Genomic DNA, 26,299 nt, shown 5'->3' on the forward strand with positions numbered 1-26,299 from the left:
GTAAAACCAAAAAATGAAAATACATGAAGGGATTAATGAAAATGAGGTAACTTTTGTTAATTAAATCAAGGAGGTTGGCACACTAATATTTACTCTTTAGTAATATATTCAAAATATAATTCTTATGATTCATTAGAAGAAAAATCAATAACGAAATATCTCGAATGTCTATAAAAAATGACCTTGTAAGAAAGGCAAGTCATTTCATCTCATTATCACTCACTCATTTACATTTGCAATTATATAATCATTCAAAATTCCCTACTTTAGCATCAAAGTGATTTCTCGGAGTATACTTGATGTCCTCCAAACTATTTTTCCTCTTTTTATTTGCAGGTGATCAAAGTCGTGATTGATTTAAATTCTCCTAAATAAATTTTGGCACCAACAATAATAATGTGTTACATTGAAAATAATATATACACTAGTGTCATTCAAATTAAAAATATTAAATTATTACACTTTCTATTAAAAAAGAAAAAAATAGTATCAATGTTGTTGTATGAGTAACATATTAAGTATTATCAATTTTATATTAAAATAATTGTATGAGTGTTACATTATAAGTTACACATATAGTATTATCAACTTTGCATTGATACTATAATATAAAGAAGGTTATGAAACTAATAAAAAAAATATTGTGCCTATTATTTAACACACATATCATTAACAATATAAAACAAAAAATAAAAAAATATGTATATTGTTATTTAAAAAGACTAAAACATCCTATCAATAAACATTACATGATATAAATAAAATTAAAAACATAAAAACTAAAACATTTCAAAATTTATGTACTCGTCTCATATTCCATTCTATATATTATTTTATGGTAAAAACTAAAACATTTCAAAATTTATGTACTCGTCTCATATTCCATTCTATATATTATTTTATGGTAAATAACACTAACCTCCTCTGAACTGTCACAAAAAGATAATGACCTCCTTTGAGTTTTGTGAAAAAGAAACAAACCTTCAATTGAATTTTACACCAAAAAAAAAAAAAAAAAAACAAGGTTTTTTTTAGGGGAGGCATGTGTCTTTTAAGCAAAGCTCACGAAAGTATGTGGTATTTTTAAAACTTTTAAGAGAGATTTGCATCATTTTGAAATTTCAGAAAAGACCTCTATCTTTTCACCTAGTAAGTAATAATAGAGATATGCATATATATATATATATATATATATATATATATATGTTAATTTTTTGAGTCTGATCCCTATTTTGATTATGACAAATAACAATATCTCATCTGTGTGTTAAGTTTATGAACATGTTCATTTTTCTAAGCATAGGTGATGGGAAATGGAAGCCTTGAATGCACATCAATGATCATATTCCATGGCGTACTCCATGATGATGACTTTATTTATTATTTTCTAAGTTGTAATAATTATTTAGGTTTAATGTGTGTATGCATATTATATGATCTAAATTGAAGCTTAACCAAGACCTTAGACTGACCTTAAGGGCCTAAACTTTTCATAAAAACATTTTTTCAAAACAAGTTTTTTTTCAAAAAACAAAAAACTCATTCTTGTTTCTTCCGTCACATTGATAAATACTTTTCTCTATCAATAACTTCTTATCTTAAAAAGTATTAAACGTGAAAGTTGTGATATTTTCTCTTAACTTTTTGTTGATATCAAGAATATTCAATTTAGAGTTGTATAGAAAAAGTTATGTTCAAAATACTAAAGGGTGTCAGCAGCAAAAAAACTCCCTTTCATGTTTCTTTTGTCTCATTCATGAGCAATTTTATCTATTGAAAACTCCTTATCTTAAAGAGTATTTAACATAAAAGTTGTGAGATATTCTCTTAGCTTTCTTTTCATACTAATAATGTTCGATTTGGAGTTGTATATAAAAAGTCATGTCTGAAAAACCGAAGGATATCCGCGCAGAAAGCGCCCCAATGGCCAAAAAACGGCTAGTTTTCAAATTAAATTATATTTTAATACTCCAACGGCCATAAAACAGCTAGTAATGAGTTTTCCCTATAAATACAAGTCAAAGTCACTTGAAAAATTAAGGAGAAACATCTTGAGAGCATATCTACGCATTCGTTGTTTCTCCCTTATTTTTCATACCCCCTTTGTGCATTCAATTTCATATTTCTTCCACTTTTTCACTTTGAAAATTATTTTTGGGAGAAAATATTGTGGGTTATTGCAGGAATCTTGGAGCATATATCCACTCGTATATTTCTAAATTAAAGGCTTCTTTTTCTTGAAGTAATTTTGAAAAGACTTGAGCATATATTCAAGTTTATATATATTGTTTGAAGGTCTCTACTTTTTATTCTTGTTATTTTTCAGAGATAAAATTTCTCCTACTCTTCTTGAAAATATTTTTAGAGAACAATATTTTGGATGTTTTATTTAGAAAGGCTTGAGCTTATATTCAAGTTTATATATATAACTTGATAGCCTTTTTATTATCATGTTTTTCAAAGATCAAATTTCTCTCATACTTTTTATTTGAAAATATTTTGGAGAAATTTATTTTGAAATTGTCTTGAAAGCTTAAGCATATATTTAAGCTCATACATATATTGCTAGAAAGCCTTATTGAATTTGTTTTTATAAAGGCCAATCATTTGAAATGAAAACTCTAACTTCTCCCATTTATTTATTTGGAAATATTTTTATTGGAGAAAATCTATGGGTTAGTTCAAGAATGCTTTGAGCTTATATATTCATTGATATATATATATATTGTGCTTGAGATGCTTCTTGACAATGACTTGAGCTAATATTCACTTTCTTATATTTTACTTAGAAGCCTTATTTAAACTAAATTTTAAAAGGTCATTTTCATAAAGAAAAGCATATTCCATACTCTCATTGGTTTACTTGAAAATTATTTTGAGATGACTACTACTCTACTGAGCTTCATTTTAATATTATATGAGAGTGCATTTTAGTGCTTCATATTGTACATCATCTGCTTAGTATAGAAGCACTTTTATTATACACAAAATTTATTTATCTATTGTATTCCCGGCATGTGGTTAGAAAAGGATTGCACTATCCTATAAAGTGCACCGGAGTAGCTCAAGCCCGTTTAGGAGAGTTAGGAGCACCGTCCTGTAAGGTGTGGTTGTAGGTTGTAGCTCAGCCCTGAAATTTGAGCTGAGAAGACTCCGCCTCGTAAGGAGATGTGTAATCGGCTTTTGCTCCACTCGTTTAAGTGAGCAGGTTAGTGGAATCCTTGGGGGTATGCCCAAGGCTGGCGGGGATGTAGGCAGGATTGGCTAAACCTCAATAACAAATCTTGTGTCTCTCTTTCTCTCCCTATCTCATTTAAATTCTGCACTTTAATTTCTGCATGTGTATGAATGTTTATTTATTGTCATTCTTATTTTTCATATACACTTTAATTTTTAAATGAGATTTAATGTGGTGAATTGGTGAAGTTTAAATTAGCAAAATATTTTTTAAATCCCAATTCAACCCCCTCTTGAGATCACACCATCACTCTCAATATACATATATATATATATATATATATATATATATATATTGATATGCCCTAAATATATCAACTTATAAAAGGAAGTCAAAACCCAACAATCACTACCCAAGTCTAATCCTCTGGTAAGAGCAATTAGCTCTAATCCAATAATGAAAAGAGAGATCCACGCTGGCACCTTAAACGCCTAGAGTGATCCATGCTGGCACTTTAAACCTCTGGAGTGATCCACGTCCCCACATCATAATGAAGGATCACCCCAAGGGTCAAACCTCGCCACTATAAAGAAGGGTGATGCAAACAAACCAAGGTAACTAACTCTTAATCCAATCTTATTGTTGCATTCAACCTCTTGGAAGCATTTCCTGACTTAGGCATTAGAGTGACCCCTCGGAATACACCCCGGGTCCTCCAAGCCTACTTTGTTTTCATCCTTTTCAGGTCATTGGAAGTTGGAGAGCAACGTCGCAGGTCATCACCATTTTATCCCACAATAGTTGGCGTCATCTGTGGGAACTTGCTTATGAGAGGTACTCATCTTGCTCTCAACCTCCGACATTCAAATAACTCTTGCAGCAAAGGATTCAGAAAGAGCATGTCCCCCACCAACAACAGGTTAGTCCTAACCCACCTAAGAAAGTAAAGAAACTAAAGGAGAGTGAGGAAAAAACTAACCTCACTAAAAAGGTGGAAGATGCCAATAGCATAGGAGTCAACGAGTAAAGATCAACCGAGTTGGAGGAAAGGATTAAAAAGATAGACCAAATTGAGAAGATGATGAAAGAAGGCTAGACCAACACCTTTTATGGGGAAGCCTCTCTAAGATCCTCAGAGCCACCATTAAATAAAGAAGTGATGGAAGTCCCATTTCCCAGCAAATTCAAAATGCCAACCTTTGAAAGGTGTGAGGGTTTGTCTGACCCGGTAAATCATCTGGACACCTTTAAGGTGTTGATGCAATTGCAGGGCGCACCTGATGCCATCATGTGTCGGGCATTTGCTGCAACCCTTAAAGGTAGTGCTAGAGATTGGTACCGAACTCTATAGCCTGGATCAATTAGTTCTTTCTCGGAGATGGAGCAACTGGTCACCTGCCATTTCCTCAGTAGTAAGAGAATCATCAAAACGTTGGCTCATCTAATAAGCATGGTTCAGGGAGAAAGGGAGACACTAAAAAAGTTCAAGCATCACTTCATCATCACGACCGTGTAGATCCATAACCTGGACATTGGAGTGGCGTTGACAGCCCTGACCATGACCCTTCAACCAAGAAACTTCCTGTCTTCTCTAAGAAAGAGACCCCCAGCTGACATGGGGGAGCTGACGGTAAGAGCGCAGAAGTATATTAATTTGGAAGAGGTAATGGACACAAGAAGAGAGCGAACTTATCTAAAGAGAAAAAGTTCAAAAGAGATGGGGGAGGCCTCTAAAATATGGAAAGGGCAAGAGAGTAACAAGTTGCATAGCAGCCGTAGGGGGTTAGGACATACAAGTAAGTTCCGGTCCTACACTCCCCTATATGTCTCCCATACCAATGCCTTAGGGTTCTAACCTAATCTACCATGCCTAAGAAAATTGTTCCATAAAATTGCATCTCTATCGGTCATGTACTCGAACATTTTGTATGCCTTTATTAAATTATCAAATTTTGCATACATACCTATAACTACATTCTTTCTCGAGCTATTTGATTTCAGCCCAAAAAATGAGCATAGTTCATTAGGCAAAGAAGAATCGGCCCAACTGATGAACAAACCTCATGAGGCTAGAAGACTGTCGAACAAATAAGCATAGCTCATTAGGCGAAATCGGCCCAACTGACGAGCAAAGCTCGTGAGGCCAGAAGATTGCCCAACAAATGAGCATAGCTCATTAGGCAAGATTGGCCCAATTGACAAGCAAACCTTGCGAGGCCAGAAGACTGCCCAACAAATGAGCATAGCTCATTAGGCGAAATTGGCCCAACTAACGAGCAAACCTCATGAGGCCAGAAGATTGCCCAACAAATGAGCATAACATATTAGGCGAGATTGGCCCAATTGACGAGCAAATCTCGTGAGGCCAAAAGACTATCCAATAAATGAGCATAGCTCATTAGGAGAAATCGGCCCAACTAACGAGCAAAGCTCATGAGGCCAGAAGACTGCCCAATAAATGAGCATAACTCATTAGGCAAAATCGGCCTAACTAACGAGCAAACCTTGTGAGGCCAGAAGATTGCCCAACAAATGAGCATAGCTCATTAAGCAAAATCGGCCCAACTGACGAGCAAACCTTGTGAGGCCAGAAGATTGCCCAACAAATGAGCATAGCTCATTAAGCAAAATCGGCCCAACTGACGAGTAAAGCCTATGAGGCCAGAAGAATGTCCAACAAATGAGCAACCTTCATTAGGCAAAGAAGGCCCAACTAACGAGCATAGCTCGTGAGGCCATATAACCACCAACAAGTGAGCACGACTCACTAAACAAAAAATACCCAACGACGAGTAGCTCGGAAGAAACAGCTCGGCAAGATTTACCTTGAAGGGCAGCTCGACATAAAATGCCCATGAAGAGCTACTTGACGAAAATCGTTCGGTGAGAATTTTCTTGAAGAGCACCTCGGCAAAAGTTGTCCATGAAAAGCAACTTGAAAAAAAATGTCATGAAGAGCAGCTCGGCAAGAAATGATATGACGAACAACTCGGCAAAAAATGTCACGACGAGTAGCTTGGCAGAAATTTCTTATAAAGAACTGCTCGGCAAAAATAGTTCGGCAAAAATTGTCTTGCGACTCGATAGAAGTTGCCCACAAAGAGCAGCTCGATAAAAATAGTTCGGCAAGAATTTCCTTAAAGAGTAGCTTGACAAAATTTGCCCATGAAGAGCAGCTTGGCAAGAATTGTCTTGAAGAATAGCTCAGCAAAAGTTGTTAATAAAGAGCAGTTCGGCAAAAACAGCTTGGCATGAAGTGCCTTGAAAAGTAGCTCGGCAGAAGATGCCCACAAAGAGCAGCTCGGTAAAAACAGTTCAGCAAGAATTGCCTTGAAGAGCAACTCAACAAAAATTTCCCACAAAGAGCAACTCGGCAAAAATAGCTCGGCAAGAAGTGCCTTGAAGAGCAGCTCGGCAGAAGTCGCCCACAAAGAGCAGTTCGGTAAAAACAGCTCAGCAAGAAGTGCCTTGAAGAGTAGCTTGGTAGACGTTGCCCACGAAGGATAACCCGACAAAAATTGCCTTGAAGAGCAGCTCTGCAGAAGTTGCCCACGAAGGATAGCTCGGCAAAAACAGCTCAGTGAGAATAGTTCGGCAAGAACAACTCAGCACAAATACTCAATGAAAATTCAGCTTGACAAATCGGCTCGGCAAAGCCGTGTTTGCCTTAACCTCGGCTTGGACTAGCCGATGCCCCCTCAAGTTCTGCTTGGTAAAGCTAGGAGCGCCACAACATCGGCTCGGGTAAGCCGAGCAAGCCCCAAATCCAACTCGGCAAGCTATAGATAAAGAAGTAATCGAAGAGGGTGTTAAAAAAATATCAGCCCAAGCCTTTCGCTCCATGGACTAAGCCCAAGTAAAAAATCTTCCATTAAGAAACCACACATCATTACCTTGGATCGGGTCATCACTCAAATCAAACACAACTAGGCTCCACAAAAGCCCAACAGAAACAACTTTCGAACTTTGGGAACATGGTTTGTAACGACCTGCTTAATTAACTAGGTATTTATTTATATATATATATATATATATATATATATATATATTCAACATACTCTGATACCATACGGGGGGTAAACCCATTCATTAACCTAAGCAGCAAGAAGTAGAAACTGAATAAACATATCTATATGTAAATATATACAATACCATACCATACAACACTAGAGTGCTACATGTTTCCCAAAAAATACACATATCTCTGTTCCCAAAGCACCCTCAACTAGCTAGGGTATACAAAATCATTCCCAAAAATGCACTCACTCTCTGACAGGGCACCACTGAAGCCCCTCTACCTGCGAGCCTGATCTGCTCGCTTACCTAGATCACCTGAAAAATAATTCAACACTGGGATGAGCCAACGCTCAGTAAGAAGAAATATGTTATTATTAGTGTGTGGCAAATGAGCTACTATATCATGAAAATCTATTTTCAAATAAACATGTATAACTGAATATATACTGAAGTATAAGTGATAAAATCCACCACCCCTGTCACTATTGCTTAACATGACAGTATTGGAGTTTATTATTCAAAATACTTCTAAAATAAGTAAGTATATTCCCTGTTTCTGCAAATCTATACATACATAATAATAATTGAAAATGTTCCCTGTGGTTATCTGTGTGTCGTGACTTACCCCCTCATGACAGGGTTGTGCGACCTGTAGGCGGGATTTACCTTGGCTGGCCAACCAGGAATAAATCACTATATTCCATCGGTCAATCTGCCCACCTCAACCCATATCTGGATGGGGAGTCTAACCTCTTCAAGGGCTAGGTGATTGATCTTACCACATATTATCTAAATAGGTGGTTGCACTCATAAAGTAACGTAGTATCTATAGCAACGATACCATGCTCTGTAGCTGCAAGTCCAACAAGGTCTGATATCATATAATATATTTCTATATATATATATATATATATATATATATATATCTGATTTACCATGATTCTAAAGTATTGAATTAACCATGATGCTGCATAACTGCACTGTAATTCATATGTCGTAATACTGAGAACTGTATAATCATAACACTAAAACTGCATAATCATAATACTGATATTCGTGTAATCATGGTATTGAGATTCATAAAATCATGATACTAAAATTTATAAAATCATGGTATTAAAATATCGTAAAATCAGGATACTGAAATATCGTAAAACTTATATTCGTACTATATTCATATTCAAAAGCCACACGATACTGTAATACATAATTGTCATCATTAAATAAGCTGTATAATATTTTAAAAATACCTAACATAGCATATTTCCCTTACCTGACTACTGGAAAGCCCCTATGGAATACTAGCCTAATACCCGCAGGGCCTCCTACAAAACACCTTGAAACCAATATATGCTAGAACAAAATATCAGTATTTTTCTACCTATATTGTTTCCTATAACTGTCATAAGGCCAAACATAGGCTAAAAGGCCTTACCCTGAATTTGGGATGAAATTCAACTTCGATTCCCCAACGATCGACTCTGGCAAACTTGTAGAGAACATTGACAGGAGCATCGTGGTAGCTTCAGATCTTCGATCTGGCGACTAACGAGGCCAGAAACAAAGAGACAAGAGAGAGTGACGTAGGGAGAGAGAGGAGAGAGAGAAAGGCATGAAAATGTGATAAAAATATGATTTTTAGCTATTTATAGGGTCAGATTCGTCGACGAGACACATCACCTCGTTGCCGAGTCCTTCATTAAATTCGTCGACGAGACCCTGTATTCGTTGACGAAATTCAAAGCAGCCAAAAATCTCGCTCAGTATTTTGTCGTCGACGAAGCCCTGTATTCGTCGATGAGTCCTGGCAATTTCCTAAAATTAAAATTATCTCCAAAATGCAATGTCGTTGACGAATATGGAGCGTTCGTCGACGAAGTCTATGGCCTCTTTCTATTTCTGTTCTATTTCTCTCCCTCTTATTATTAAAATACTATTATTTTTCAGGTGTCTACATGGTTCAAAACTTTGAAACTAAGGGGGGGACAATTGATATGCCCTAAATGTATCAGATTATTAAAGGAAGTCAAAACCCAGCAATCACTAACCAAGTTCAATCCTCTGGTAAGAGCAATTAGCTCTAATCCAATAATGAAAGGAGAGATCCACTGTAGTAACCCAGATAATTAAAAATAATTAAAATAAATAAATAAATAAATAAATAAAATAATAAATAAATAAATAAAAGGAATAATATGAAAAAAATAATTAAAAAAATATATGAAATAAAATGAAATTAGATTAATTATTAATTAATTAATTAATTATGTAATAAGATATAATAATATAATATTATAATATAATATATTTTATTATATTGAAATATGGATGTTTAAAGAAGCCAGATTGAAATTCTCAATCTCAGACAGAGGAGGCCGCCCCCTGCTCCTACTCACGCTCGCTTCGTCTCCGCCTCTCTCTCTCTCTCTCTTAATTTCTCGACGAATTTGCGACGGATCGAGAAATAGAAGGTGTCATTGAATTCCTAACTCCACCACTGATACTTCTACTGGAGCGGATTTGTCGTGGGAGTGGGTAGGCACCATTCCTAGGGTAAGACAATTTTTCCCTAAATTCTCAATTTCTCTTTAAATCTACCGCTAAATCGACGATCGGGCACCACTGATGGGTGGAGAGGAACACTCAATCACTGGTTGTGACTGAAACTCAGTGAGGATAAATTGCACACAAATATATTTCAATCCGAAATAATAATACAGAGGAAACAACTCTCTTAACACTCACTAGTTTTTCTCTCTCAAGTCTTCGTCGGTGCGTAAGGCGCTTGTGATTGAAACTCAGTGAGGATAAATACCAAACAAATATATTTCAATCTAGAAAATACAGAGAACTTCAAGAAACAGAACTCTTTCGCTCACTGGCTATTACTCTCTCAACACACCACACTATCACAACACATACACACACTTATTTATAGCAGATACAAAAATATAATCAACAATGGTGGGAGTTAAACTTCAACGGATGTGGGCTGGTAGGTGGAGTAGGTTTCCTGCCAATCTCCAATGTCAACAGCGATGGGTTGTCGGCCATCTCTAGATTCAGTCAAGGTTACTGTTTTCAACATCCCCCCTTAAACTTGACTCTCCTAGCTTTGACATTCCGAACATTGTCTTTAGTCTTGCAAACATATCATGCCTGAGTGTTTTTGTGAAAATGTCAGCAATCTGATCATACGTTCTGCAAGATATCAATTCCACTTCTTTATTCTTGACATGCTCCTTGATAAAATGATACCGAGTATCAATATGTTTGCTTCTTTCATGGTAAACTGGATTTTTCGCAAGTGCAATCGCTGATCGGTTGTCGATGTAGACTTTTGTGAGGTTATCTTGAAGAAATCCCAAATACTTTAGTACACTCCTAATCCATATACCATGAAAAATAGTTGAGCTGGCAGCAACATACTCAGCTTCACATGATGACAACGTTACGATGGGTTGCTTCTTTGAAGACCATGTAAACGCTGTATCTCCCACGAAAAATGTGAATCTCGTCGTGCTTTTTCTTTCATCAAGATCTCTTCCCCAATCGCTATTTGAATAGCCGATAAGTTTGCAATCACCTCTTGATGAATAAAACATACCATCGGTGATGGTACCCTTGACATATCGAAGTATCCTTTTCGCTGCATTCAGGTGGGATTAGTCAGGAGTCTCCATGTACCTGCTAACAAGTCCAACTCCATAGAGTATATCTGGTCTGGTGCATATCAAATACCTCAAGCTTCCAACTAGACTCTTGAAATATGTGGGGTCAACATCTCCTTGCTCATTCTTTCTCAACTCCAATCCTGTTTCAACCAGAGTTGTCACAGGGTTGCATTTGTCCATTCCAAACTTCTTTAGTGCTTCTTTTGCATAGTGGCTCTGGGAGATAAAGATTCCCTTATCGCTTTGCACGACTTCTATGCCAAGGAAGTGAGCTATTTGGCCAATATCCGTCATTTCGAATTCTTTGACCATGCTCCTCTTGAAAGTGGCAAACATCTCTCAATTGTTGCCGGTGAAGATCAGATCATCAACATATAGGCAAGCTATCAGCTTACTTCCATCTGTCTCCATCTTTATGTATAGCGCATGCTTGTAGGGACACTTCTCAAATCCATTCTTCTGGAAGTAGTCATCAATCCTCATGTTCCACACACGAGGTGCCTGCTTCAAGCCATAGAGTGCTTTATTCAACTTGTACACTCTATCTTCTTTGCCCTTCTTTACATATCCAGGTGGTTGATCGATATAAATCTCTTCTTCTAGAAAATCGTTCAGAAATGCTGATTTCACATCCAGCTGGTAAATCTTCCATCCATTTTGTGCTGAAAGTGAAATTAGTAATCTGATGGTTTCAAGCCTGGCAACCGGGGCAAAGATTTCTCCATAATCAATCCCTTCTTTTTGCTTGTAGCCTTTGGCGACAAGTCTTGCTTTGTATCTCTAAACTTCTCCTTGAGCATTCTTTTTGGTCTTGTAAACCCATTTCACACCAATGGTTTTGCGGCCCTTCGGGAGATTTGTCAACTCCCAAGTCTTGTTCTTTTCGATGGATTGAATCTCCTCATCCATCGCTTTTCTCCATTTGTCTTCTTCATTGGCTTCCTCAAAGCTAAATGGGTCGCTGGTTAACAATAGACAGTATAGAGTAACATACTCTTCTATTGGTTTTGTAGTTTCATACAGGTCGGTTAGATTTTGAGCTCCTCGAGGTCTCATGTCAGAGATTTCACGCTCTATTGGTGATGGAGCTTCATTCCTCTGTGATGAAACTTGTGGAGGTGTCTGTAGCTTGGGAACTTGTGGCTCGATAGCCACTTCTCTTGTCTGTGTAGGTTCTTCTCCTTCAAGTGTCAATTCCGCATCTTTGGAACATTCAGCTTGATCCCATTTCCAGGATTCATTTTCTTCAAAGATGACATCTCGACTGTGAAAGACTTTGTTGTTGATGGGATTGTAAAGTTGATATCCCATGGTGCTATCACCATATCCTACAAGGATACACTTCTCTCCTTTATCATCCAGCTTTGTCCTTCTTGCTTCTGGGATCTTGGCGTAAGCTATGGAGCCAAACACCCTAAGATGACTCACACTGGGCTTGTGAGTGCTCTAGGCTTCATATGGTGTCTTTGTATCAAGACTCTTCGTCGAACACCTATTGAGCAGATAGACTGCACATAACACTTATTCTACCCAAAAACTCTTGGGCACATTTTTATCCTTTAACATGCTTCTAGCCATGTTAAGGATTGTGCGGTTCTTCCTTTCAGCTACACCATTCAACTGGGGAGTGTATGATGGTGTGAACTGTTTCTGAATCCCTTGTTGTCCTAGGAATTCCAGGAAAGTTTCGTCTTTGTACTCTCCTCCTTGATCTGACCGGAGTGACTTGATGCGGAAGCCACTCTGTTTCTCCACAAGAGCTTTGAACTCTTTAAACTTGTTGAACACCTTTGACTTCCTTTTCAGGAAGTAAACCTAGGTCTTCTTGCTGTAGTCGTCGATGAAGGTGAGGAAGTATCGATTCTGTCCATTCGAAAATGGTCTTAGTAGACCACACACATCAAAATAAAGCTTTCACATATCATATTTGGATGATTGATATTGCGTAAGCCCTTCACCATCTTCTTGCTTCTCAATTGTTTCAAACTTTCAAAGTTTAGATGCCCATACCTTAGATGCCATAGCCAGTCTTTGTTGCTAATGATAGTGCTCAAACACCTTGACGTATCATGTTGGATGGCGAGTGGAAACATTCGATTCTTTGCCATTTGAACTCGAGTAACAAGCTTTCCTCGAGCATCTATTATCACCATTTGCTTATCACTGAGGCTAATTCGATAGCCTCTCTCCACGAGCTGTCCGAGACTAAGTATATTAGTCTTCATGGCTGGCACATAGTAGACGATGGAGATGTAAGCATGATCTTCAGACTTCTGTTTAATCAAAACATCTCCTCTCCCTCGGACTGGGATTTTAGAATTATAGCCGAAAGAGATCTCCCCCTGAATTTTCTCATCAAGTTCAAAGAATAGGTTCTTTCTGCCAGTCATATGGTTGCTGGCTCTAGAATCAAGGTACCAAACACTCTGGTCCTGAGGAGTTGCATGTGTGCCATCAGCATCAACGACTCTCCATCTACATGATCAGTTTCGGCAAGGTTGGCCTCCTCGCTAACCTTTTCTTGTTGTCGCCTCCAACACTCATTGCTATAGTGTCCATACTTATGACAATTGTAGCATTGAATGTTTCTTTTGTCTACATTCGAGCGGTTATTGTATCCTCCTCTTCTTCCTTGTCTTCTGCCTCGTGGGATATAGTTATGTTGGTTTCGTCCTCCTATAGTGGGACCTCTTCTGCCTCTGCCACCTTCTCTAGAGTTAAAATTTCCAGAATTTCTTCCATGAGATCCTCGGTCTCGTCCTCTTCCTTGTTGTGACGTCCCCCCTTTGTCGTATCTATCTGCAGTGAGGGACAACTTCGTTTGGAGAGCTTGCTCCAGTGCTTTATCATCACTTCTTCTATTGACTTTCTGCTCATGGGCTTGGAGTGAGCCCACAAGTTCTTCTACAGACATTGTTTCCAAGTCTTTTGTTTCTTCTAGGGTCACAGCTATATAATCATATTTTGGATCTAAAGATCACAAAATTTTCTCACAAATTCTCTCGTCATTGAGAGTCTCTCCATTTCTTCTCATTTGATTTGATACTACCATTACTCGTGTATAGTAGTCTGCAATGGATTCAGTAGACTTCATTTTGAGAGATTCGAACTCACCTCACAATGTCTGAAGACGAATCTTTTTTACTTTATCTGCACCTTTGTGTGTTCGATGGAGAGAGTCCCAGACTTCTTTGGATGTCTTCGCGGAGGCGATGATTTCGAACGTGGCCCCATTAAGGCCTTGGTAGATTATGAATTTTGCCTTGCAATCTTTCTTTCGATTGGCTCGCAAGGTCATTCTTTGAGCATCGGGCATAGCTGCTTCGGCTTCTTTTGATGGGCTTTCTCTATACCCATCTTCAACGATATCCATGACATCCTGAGCACCTAGAAGGGCTGTCATTTGAATCGACCAGTTGTCATAATTCTCCCGGGTCAATTTTGGAATGACCGATTGGGTAGTACCGTTAGCCATCAAATTTAATATATAAAATATAGAGAAATGGGGACTTATTTTGGAAAATCTGATGCCACCAATGTATTCAGAAGATTGAAAAACCTTAGTAACCAGTTTTGGGTTGCAAAGAACCGGTCCAAAAATCACTGAACCGGTTACAGGGAATTCTAGTGAATTTTTAAACTAACCGGTTTAACTTAACGGCCGTTTAACGACGTTAATGATCCCGTTACGCCACGTGGTGTTCTTCGCGCGTGCCACATGTTCGCTGCTAGGAGGTGGGTCAGATGCGGGTCAAGTCTCGGGCATGGATTCGGGTTGCTGGTTGCTGGACCGGGTTGTGGGTCACTGTCCGGGTCGGATCTCGCCAATCGGGCGAAGAAGACGTGTGCGGGTGCGTAAGGCGCGTGTCACTGGCTGCCGGCATCTTCGTCGACACGTGGGAATGTCGCTGTCTTCGTGGGATGCGCGTGTAAGCGTGTGTAAACTCTTCCGGTGTCCATTTGAGACGTGGTTTCCACCGTTGGAATCGTCTCGAGTCGAATTGCACAATGGCAGGCTCAATTTGGGATTTGGAGCAACTTCAAAACTGGGAAAAAAATTGAATTTCTCCTCTGTTTGGCGAATTTCGGCGTACTTGGACGCTCTAATACCACTGATGGGTGGAGAGGAACACTCAGTCACTGGTTGTGACTGAAACTCAGTGAGGATAAATTGCACACAAATATATTTCAATCTGAAACAATAATATAGAGGAAACAACTCTCTCAACACTCGCTGGTTTTTCTCTCTCAAGTCTTCGTCGGCGCGTAAGGCGCTTGTGACTGAAACTCAGTGAGGATAAATACCAAACAAATATATTTCAATCTGGAAAATACAGAGAAATTCAAGAAACAGAACTCTCTCGCTCACTAGCTATTACTCTCTCAACACACCACACTATCACAACACATACACACACCTATTTATAGCAGATAAAAAAATATAATCAACAATGGTGGAAGTTAAACTTCAACAGATGTGGGCTGGTAGGTGGAGTAGGTTGCCTGCCAATCTAATGTCAACAGCGATGTGCTGCCGGACATCTCCAGTTTCAGTCAAGGTTACTGTTTTCAACAACCACCATGTGGTCTTAGTCGTGATTGCTGTCATTTTGGTATGAGTAAATTTCTAATTAGAGTTTTCTAGGCCTCACTCCAAAGTAAGAGTGAGATTTGGGGAATTAGGTAAATTGGTTATATTTGCGAGTATAACTATTTATTTGAAAATTATGGCCCTAGGAAATGTTAAAACAATATTTTATCTAGGGTTAATTTAATAGATCTAGGGTTTTTGAACTAGGGTCGAAGTTAGTGCCGCGAGCATCTGTGTGGGATTCATGTCGGTGTAGTTCAAGGATTCAGGTAAGGAGAAATTATATATTAAATCAGATTTTATGAAATTAAAGGTAATAAATTATGTTACATTATATGTATGTTTTGGTGTGAATTATAAAATGTCAACCATATAAAATTATGTTTTATGAACCTAGGATTGCTTATATAGCTATGTAGATGTGAAAGTAAACGAATGAAAGTGAAAAGTAATTTCTAAGGAATTATGTAAGAAATGAAATGTATTTTCAGGATATAAATGTTAAATGTGGGGTGACCTATTTTATATGAATATGTATGAATTTTATTGCTAAATTGTGTGACATGGGTAAATATAAATTTTGTGCAAATATATGTTAAATATATGAGATGCAGGTTAAGTAAGTAAAGCATTGAAAATAAAATATGATATGAACTATGTTACTTGTGTATGTTAAATGCAACCATGTAAATGTAAGATAGCTAAAAAGAGCCATATTAGCAGATCTAACACATTTCTAAGTAGACTAACTGATGATAGTTAAAAGAAGTTGTAGACTAACTGATGATGACTAAAGACCAGCTGTAGTGCGAATGGAAGAGAAGAAAATGCAATGAAGTGACAATGAAACGACAATGGAATGAAATGACAAATGTGAATGATGTAATGTTGAAGATTACATAAAATGAAATGCAATGAAATGTTTAAACTATGAACATGAACAGATGTGTATGATTGAATAATGACAGAAAGAATAATGTATAATGGTATTAGAAGTATCTATGTTTGTAGAACATGTTATGATTGAGCGGGACATACTCTTCGCCTGAAGGCTTGCTGAGAAAGGCGAGTGCGCTAGTAACTTCAGATATGGCAGTAGCTGCATATGTACTAGGGCAAAGGGAACTTACTTGTATAGGCGAGTGTTGACTTTATAGGTCACACCCTGGTTTTGATAATGACAAACTCAATTGTATTTAATAAATATCCAGTTCATGTGCAGGTTTATACTAACATACATTCAAGGGCACGCGAAAGCTTGAAGACAATTTCATATTCCCAATTGTAATATCTCTAAGTGAATTTTGTCTGTAATAGTAATTAGGGTTTTTCGGTTTGTAATAAGCTCACACACATCACATGAATGATTTACTTTGTAAGCTCAAACCGAACCATAGAAAGACCTTAGAGTGTACCTTCGGGCGACCGAAGGTCGACCGACACCGGATTTTTTCGGTGTCTTCAAAATTGGACCCCAAAGTGACCTTAGGACACTCACCTTTGCACTTGTATGTAATAGGCACTTGAATAGGGTTTGATTGTTGCAAAAAGGGACCGAAATGCACACTTGGTGCACTTTCGGTCGACCGACCAACTCAGTTTAATTTGGCCCGGTCGACCGAAACTGGTCCGGGTCAACTGTTTGACCCAGGCCCGGTCGACCGAGCACTTATAGGTCATTTGACCTCGGTCGACCGAACCTCCTTGGGGTCAACAGTTTGACCTCCCGGTCGACCGACCATTTTTGTTCGTCAACAACTTGGTCGACCGAAGGGTCTCGGGAAAATTCCCAGCGGTCCGGTCGACCGAGCCATGTAGTTCAAAAAGTGTCCGGTCGACCGAACCTCGGAATATTGAAAAATCGCCCTGCCCGGTCGACCGACCCCTTAGTTCAAAATTCCCCCGGTCGACCGAGCTACTTGAGTCCCGGTCGACCGAGTTACTTTTGGTCGACCGGACCTCTCGGGTTGCCCTGATTTTTTTTACCGCGATTAAAATTTTTAAACAGGGTTAAATTTTCTTAAGTGTCATTAATCTTTTCTGAAAATTCCTAATAAGTCCCCAACGGTCAAAATTCTTGGTATGTCTATATATACTCCTTCATTTGGTGGATTAAGCACGGATTAGCAAATAAATTAAGAAAAATTTTCTCTCAAGCCAAATACTCATATTTGCCTCCTACTACTTACATTACTTTGAAAACCTACTCAAGCTTACACTCTTCATCTATCCAAATCATTTGTAAGTGTATTGAGTCTTTTATTTTTGGTTAGCTCTTCATATTGCTGTGTATTTGAATCGATTTTTGAGAGCATAACCTAAGTTTTCTTAGGAGGCTTTGCCAATAAGCCTGCCCTAAGAAAGACTCTTTGTGACATCCCAGGTATTGCACTCTAGTTGCAATATCTTAGGAAGTTCATTTTTGTTTGGAGATTGCAAAAATACTTTCAAACATATTTGAATATCTTGTGGTGTTCATATTGATATATTTGGGAAAGGATATTCGTGTGTGTGTGATATATAAATCTTTGTGGTATTGTTTGTACAAGTTTTATAAATATATATCACTTACCGAAAACAAAGATTATCTACTTTGCAATACAAGCACATACTCATTCTATTGATTGATAATATTGAGGCTTGCTTGGTATTCTGTGTGAACACTCTTGACTGAATATTTTGAAGTGCACAGATTATTATTGACACTCTCACGTACGTGTTACACTGATAGAAAACATAGTTGAGAGATTGACATTTTAGACCACACAGAGCTTACATTTTAAATCACTTGTGGTGTTTGTGGTTGTGCGCATTTGTGGTACATATCTGCTTTACTTGAAAGCACAATTGTATTGTACCTTTGATTGTATATCTGAGAGATTCCAGGCGTGGCCTGAGGGGGCGGTAATCCAGCCCGGTAAGGATTGGTGTAAAGGTTGAGGTCAGCCCCGCTAATTGACCTGGTTAAGGTTGAGGTCAGCCCTGTGGTAATTTGACCTGGTTTGTATAGGTGACGCTCCACCCGTTTAAGCGAGCAAGGTATTGTGATAATCCTTGTGCTGGTTAGCCAAGGCGGGGACGTAGGCGGTTGGCCGAACCTCGATAACATATCCGCGTGTCATCTTCTTTTTACTGCTTTCTGATACTTGTGTGATTGTTTAAACTGCTTCATCTGATCTCTGGCACATTTACATCATTTGCACTAGATTGACCCTAGGCTTGTGAACATACTGCTGCTAGGAGGAATACTTAGAAGGTAAAATTTAAAAATACCAATTCACCCCCCCTCTTGGGATCACGGTAAAGCTAACAGCGAGTAAATTTCCTTATCCTTAGGGCCTCTACTAGTAAACCATTGTTGAACGGTGTGAGTACGAGATCAATCTAACACTTGAGGGCTTAGTGTGTAAGGTGAGTGCCCTGGTATGCTTTAGTAGTGACCTTACGGTTACCTAAGTATTAGAGTAGAGCGATGCTACTTGTATGAGCAAGTAATCACCCCTATCCTTAGATAATCTCATGGGTTAAATCTTTACATGTGATTTGTAGGCTCAGAGAATGATTTCAGTGTTATATTAATGATTTGAAAATGTATTTGAAATGATATCTATATATTTCATGTTAGCCATACGTTGTTTTAATATGTATATTTCTTCCCTTACTGAGATATGTCTCACCCGAATATAATTATTTCTTTTTCAAGACATCATAGAGGTCGGGCTTAGAGAGCTCGAGGGGTTTAGTTTCTTTTGAGGATTGTAAAAGAGAAAAGATATATTTTTGATATACTATGAGATTATATTAAGTTTAAGTATATGTTTTATGTCGTTATATTTTAAGGATGTTGAGTAATGAACGGATGTGAAAATACTAAAATGTTTTTGGGAATTATAGAGATTTATGGAAATGTAGGTGATGGATGGATAATATGGAATGTGGTTAGACTTAGTAAACTTTGATATTATGTTATATGGAGATTACGTTTATGTTTTCCGCTGCGTATGTATTGATTTATGGATTATCAAGATTTTATCAAGCATAACGCACCGGACCTGGGTTTAAGGGTTCGGGGCGTTACATCCACACTGGTGCCTTAAATGTTTAGAGTGATCCACCATAGCGCTTTAAACCTCCGAAGTGATCCACGCCCCCGCGTTATAATGATGGATCACCCCAAGGGTCAAATCTCGTCACTATAAAGAAGGGTGATGCAAACAAGTCAAGATAACTAACTTTTACCCCAATCTTACCGTTGAATTCAACCTCTTGGAAGCATTCCCTGACTTAAGCATTGGAGTGACCCTCGGGTTCTCCAAGCCTACTTTATTTTCATCCTTTTCATGTCATCAAAGTCGAAAAGGAACGTCGTAGGTCATCATCATTTTATCTCACAACATATATATATATATATATATATATATTTCAAAAACCACTAGCATAAATAAATAAATAATGCATATCTTTATTTTTGCTAATAATGCATTATATATATACATATAATGCATTCTTTATTTATTTATGCTCAATCCACTTATAAGAGTGGTTTTTGAAATATATATATATATATATATATATATATATATATAAAGTTGGGTTAAAATTAAAAACTGCCAATCCACTTATAAATCATTCCAAATCGATTTGGTTTAAATCGGTTGAGGTTGGACGGATTGTTCGAGTTGTCAGAAAACCCTGTTCACGTGCATCCTGGAGGTTTGCTGTGTCCTGCTGCGGGAGGACTGACGGAGTTACGTTTTGGAGAATCTAGCTGAACTCCGTGGAGCAAGTCTACGCGAAGCCTCCTAGTGTGCATTTTCCATGCTAGAAGCTCCGACAGAGAGGGGGAAAGGATAGAGGAGGAGGAAGTGAGTCTCAAAGATGATGTCCCCAAAGCAGGTTTCGCAAGATCGAGGATCTGCGAACCCGGCTTCTTTCAGGTGACCCAAAAACAACTCCCATTTTCCCTCCGTCTTATTAGTTTAATTTTTCTAAAACCCTAATATATTTGTTGTCAACGGAGAAGTCTCATGAAACTAACAGAAACCATGAATCCAAGCCTTACTTTTTGCTGTTCAGGAAAATGGAAAGTTCGCATGAATCTAAACCAATTAGTTGCGTGATGAAGAGTGTGGGAATCCATTATCAAGTTTCTTGTTCTTTTATGTTTTCTTAGCAACCAAATTGACCATGTATGATAAGCAATAACTTGGAAGGATTGAGCTTTTAGGTTTATTTTGATTCTTCTTAATGTGTTCATGGTGTATATTTGCGTGTGCGATTTTTCATATTTTGTAAATTTTCTTCTTGTAAAATTTTAAGTTTCTTCATATAAAGGAAGCCTGTTGAGCTGCCAAAATCTTAATGTTGTCATGATTAGCGCCAGGCAGCCTGCCTTCGTTTCCTTCGTCCTTGTGAGATTTGGAATTCACCGTTCGGCAATCAAGGTTAACTTGAATTATGACAGCTGATGATTCTCTTGCTGTCTTACTTTTTAATTGGCAGATTAACTGATGCCTTTTCATGTTTGTTTAATTTTTGGGACAGTTGAGATGGTTTAGTTTTGATAACATTTTGCCGATTTGGAAAACAGTTATGTTGGATTGCATGGAAATTGGAAACAATGGAGGTTGCCTAAATAGATATTAGATTCTTGATAGGATTAGTGCTCTGGACGACACTAGGAAATAAGAGTTTTAATGAGTTAGGATAAAATGCTTCATGAGTTTTGAGGAATAGGTTCATCTGTGAAACTTCAAAAATCTTCTTCAATATTATGAAGAAATCATTCATGAAAATGTTGAAATGAATCTATTCAATGTTAAGAAACGTCCTAGTTTGTTATGAAAAATTGCAGTATGTTTCAAGGTGAAAGTTTGGAGAGGTTTCCTATAAATTTTCAAACTGGAAAATATGGGAAGCAAACATTGTTTAGCTGAATGAGTTGACTGTGGTTGTATGACGATGCAAATGTAAATATTGATATGGCCAATAGTTTTTTCTGTGTTGTGATTTCTCTGCTTTTTGATGACTAATTTCTCTTTCACTTTTTTACTTTTTAATTTGATAGTATGATTTTGAATGTTCTATACCACTTATTATTTGATAAGGAAAAGATGCATTGAAATGACGTAGAGTAGAAGTTAGCTTGATCTCCAAATTCTAACTTTAATGTGTTTCCCTACTAAATTTTTATGATCTCCACAAGCATTTATACTAAAAATCATTTTTCATGTAGGGATACTTCCTTGCAGATAATCCATATTCTTGGAAACTTCATGAGAATATGGTCGGTGTACTCCATGTACCACTATTTGTCCCAAACAGGGGCTTCCGTTGTGCTTTTCATCTTTAGTTGTCTTATTCCATCATCTATCCTATTTTTAGCTTTGCAAAAACCTTGGAAGGGCAGATCACTCTCCAATGCACAGGTTAAGTAAAAATACCCCTTTAATTAGGAACCAATTGATATATGAGAAGTCAACATTGATATCATTTGTGATGACATATTACTTATGTTGTACTGATTGTTTCTCAGGTAGTGCCTTCTGTAATTAATGGTGGCATAACAGCTTTGTACTTCGTCTTGTGGGGAAAGGGCCTCAAGTCATGTGGCCCTGTTAGGTAGGTTGCTTATGCTTGAAAAATATTTCAATTAATGCTCGTGAGATTACACAAAGGGATTTGGATGTATGGCAAGTTAATGGTGTTGACATGTTGCTTAGCCTTCAAGCATCGGTATTGAATTCATTGGCTGGGTATATTGTATTGGCAATAGCCAATATGTATCAATTAATAATCTGGGATAAATAATAGAATCATGGCAGAGAGGAAAATAAGAGAAAATGCATAGCAGAAATTTATAACTTAAAATTATTTGTTATTTATGCTATGGTTTAAAATTCTAATATATATCCTATCATTGGACCATTTGATTTTGATCTTTCATAAATTTATTGAATAGGATCTAGCTATCTCATGTCCATTTTTGAAATTTTGTATTAATTTAAGCAGATTTAAAATCTTCTTTACAGTCACTTTTGCAATGTTCCAGCTCACACAGTGTTTCTTGAATGAGATTGTATTATTAAAAAAGTGTATTTTAGTTTTTCCATTGAGTTTTAAGGAGCATCATTTTCAATTGCTGTTGATAGTTCTTTTCCTTTGATAATGGTACCATGACATAATATTTTGTCCGTCATCTAAGCTTATTCTCTAGATCTTCCTTTTAAAAGACACTTGTGATGGTCTATTGTCATCATTTGTCAGTTCTCTTAGTCCATGCAGATTAAAATTATGAAGGAACAGTTAAATTACAAAGAAAAAAAATGTAAAACCAGATCTAGTTTCAGTTGCACACTTAGTGCAGGTGTGCAAGTGATAAGGAGGTATTCAAGCCTCTCTAGGTGGGTAATGTCTTCGTTGATATCTGGCTGTCTGAACATTGCCTCTAGGATAATGACATACATAGCGTCACCTTTGCACTATAGGCAGCTAACTAGTGAGTTTTTTCACATCCATGGTTTGTTAGATGATGGGAGGGAAAACCCGGACATCTAGGATCTCTGAGCTGAGTTGGATATGAGTTTGGTGAATTCTAGTGGAGAGAGTGTCTGGTTAAGGGGTGTGAATCTTGGGGAGCGGAAAAAGGCTAAAAAGGAAAATGAGAAACAAGCTGTATAGGTTAGTTTTGTTGGTTAATTATGACATAGGATGCAGGTCGTCATGGGTTCTTAATAGTGCCAAATGAAGATTCTTTCTTGGAATGGCCAACAGTTAGGGGAAGCTGCTAAAACAAGAATGATGAAGGAGCTCATTAACAAGATTAATCTTGACATCTTGCTCTTATAGGAGATCAAGATAGGAGAAGTTGATTCTTTTTTGTTTAGGAGTATTTGGGCTTCCAAGAATAGAGATTGGGTGGTCCTCCCTTCTTTGGGGGGCATTTGGGGTCAAATTGTTATGTGGGAGATGAAGGTAGTTCTATTAAGGATTGTCTTGAATGGTCTTTCTCTTTGTTGGTTTTACTAGAGCTTAGGGGTTGTGGATAGTGGTGGTTCGCTTGATTTAGGGCCCAAATTCCTCCTTCTTGCACAATCCTTTTGTTGATGAGTTAGGTGGTTTTCATGGCTTTTCAATTTGTGGTGGGTGGACATATTAGGGATGGTATGAGGAAGTTTGAATTCTTGAGTAGGGATTGTGAGCTGAGGGATACTCCTTTGAACAGTGGCCACTTAAAATGGCCAGTGTTTAGGGATAGAGATGCTTCTTCCCGTATTGATATATTCTTGTTCATCAATGGGTGGGGGGATGTTTTTCAAAATGTCATTTAGTAGGAGACCTTTGTTCAGCCATTTTCAGATCATTGCACGTGCTTTGAGACCCTAACCTGGTGCAGTGGGGCCCCACTCCTTTTATATTGAGAAAGGTGAAGGAGTTATGAAAAAGTTGAAGTTTGTTCAGATGAATTGAATGAATGGAATAAAGAGGTTTTTGGGAAGGTCATGTATATGAATCACCATATTCCCTCAAATGGTGGGCTTGGATAGGTTGGAGGATTGTGGCTTATTAGATGAGCAAGGTGGGTTCCCGGGGGGGGGGGGGGGGGGGGGGCGCTGCTTGTTATAATCAAAGAATTGGAACTTGATTGAGGGTGTTTCATGAGGGGCCATAAATTGATTGGAGATGAGTATGGCAAGCTTCTACAAGCATTGTATACAAAAGAGTGCCTGCATAGTTTTATGTTGGACAGTTGAGGGTGTTTCATGAGGGGCCATAAATTGATTGGAGATGAGCATGACAAGCTTCTACAAGCATTGTATACAAAAGATTGCCTGCATAGTTTGATGTTGGACAGTTGGAGGATATTGATTGGAGTCCTATTGAGGCAAGTTCAGCTAAGTGGCTTGAAGAGTTGAAGGGCCTTTCAAAGTTGAAGAAGTTTAAAAAATTGTGTTTGATGAGCAGGGAAAGGTTGTGGGTTTTATGGCTTCAAAATGGGCCTCTTATAAGGACAATTGAGAGTTGTTGCTAGAGGACATTTTGAGGTGTTTTGAGGAATTTCGTCGCAAAAGGGTGGTGGTTATTGGTGTGAATTCTGCATTTTTTTTTTAGTCCTAGAAAGGAGAGGTAAATGAGGTTGAGGGATTTCAGGCCGTAGTTTGGTTGGCAGCCTCTTTAAGATTCCCTCAAAGGTCTTACCAAAAATATCGAGAGTTTGGTGGTATGGTGTCCATGGCCGAGCTTTCATTAATGACAAACAAATCCTTGTTGCTATGTTGGATTGCTGGTTGCTAATGAGGTGCAGGGGTGTACAAAAATTACCAAAAAGCTGAAATCCAGACCGACGCTAAACTGTTTCACATTCCGGTTTAGTTTTTTGGTTATGTTTTTTCATCTTTTTGAAAATTGGTTTTCGATTCCAGTTTCGGTTTTTCAAGTAAACTGAACCGAACAAATAAAACCAAACTATTAATATATTTATTTAAATTAAAAATATTATGTTATGTAAATTTTTTTTATTGATTCTAAACATAGTTGTTAAGATAATTTATTTATTCTAATCATCAATTCTACAAAAATCTTATTCAAGTAACACATTTTGAATGGGGATGGAAGAGTTTATAGATGTGGAAAGGGGTGACCCTCTTCTTCTAAAATGATGTAGGATAAGAGGACCCTTAGTTTCATGAGGCATCGTAGGCTTGCAATAGATCACTTTTTGTTCCACATCGGTGGTCTGAAAAAATTTGAGAGCCCTCTCCCCTTATAAAAAGACCACCTTGCAATCACTTTTAATTATCATCCTAGACTTGGGCTTGGGCTCATGCAGTTGTTGCAGCATGGGCCTGCTTTGGAATATATACTTATGCTTCATTCATCTTGAGCCCAAATATTTTTGAGTTATATATTAAAAATTCAAATAACCAGTTATAAAACCGAACCAAACTGAACCGATGAATCGTTTTCTTGTTTCAATCCGGACCATGGTTATCAGTTCGGTATCAGTTTCAGAAAATTGAAAACAGAACAATTCAGTTTGGTCATTGGTTTTACACAAAACTGAATTGTTTAGAACCAATTACACCCCTAATGAGGAGGTTGAGGATGTGAGGAGAAGGGGTAGAAGAGGGCTAATTTCTAACATGAACTTTGAAAAAGCATGTGATATGATGTACTGGGGTTTTGGATAAAGTAGATGATGAGAAAGGCTTTGGGAATGTGTGGAGAAAGTAGATCAAAGGTTGCTTGAGTTCAACCCATTTCTTTGTTATTGTTGATGGTTAGCCTAGATAATGGTTTAGGGCTTCTTGGGGTTCAAGTAGGGGATCTGTTGTCCCTGTTTTTGTTTACTTTGGTAGTGGATGTCTTGAGCAGGATGCTTCTGCACCGCCTAGAGTAGGGGGTGGGGGTTCAGGTAGGATTAAAGGTTTATTAGTTGAGAGGGATGAGGTGTAGTTGCCCTCCAATAAGGGGCATATGTGGATGTGCATCTCAACAATCCACCATTAAATGAGCTGGTGCCTTTGTTGAATCTCTGCAATCTGCAATCATCTCCATTATTCTCCTACTACTGGTAGCCAAATTCATGTATTTGAATCAATAAAACTCAAACTCAATAGAAATTTCATCTCAAGAGAAAGAAATTCTCAAGCATTAGGTTTAGAGTTGTGTAAATTTTATTGCTAGGGCAAATTCGAGCAACTTCAAAACATAGAAACTGACCTTTATTGGTCGAGGACAAATTTAGCAATCAATCTCAGTTATATATATATATATATATATATATATGAGTAGAAAACCCTACTGTTATGTGATCATGTTGACTAAAGTGAATTGCTG

General features: G+C 37.7%; 1 protein-coding gene across 1 annotated transcript in view; it reads left to right on the top strand.

Annotated features, from left to right (window-relative positions):
- Positions 1–20,069: 20,069 nt before the first annotated feature.
- The window catches only part of LOC131157316 (uncharacterized), a 39,059-nt gene continuing 32,829 nt past the window's right edge, over positions 20,070–26,299 (top strand). The window contains exons 1-3 of the mRNA XM_058111378.1: positions 20,070–20,397; positions 21,696–21,888; positions 21,996–22,081. Of these exons, the coding sequence (XP_057967361.1) occupies positions 20,339–20,397; positions 21,696–21,888; positions 21,996–22,081 (338 nt within the window). The 5' untranslated portion in view covers positions 20,070–20,338. The remainder of the gene's footprint in view (positions 20,398–21,695; positions 21,889–21,995; positions 22,082–26,299) is intronic.

Source organism: Malania oleifera, chromosome 1 (genome assembly GCF_029873635.1).
Source record: "Malania oleifera isolate guangnan ecotype guangnan chromosome 1, ASM2987363v1, whole genome shotgun sequence".
Classification (NCBI taxonomy): Eukaryota; Viridiplantae; Streptophyta; class Magnoliopsida; order Santalales; family Ximeniaceae; genus Malania; species Malania oleifera.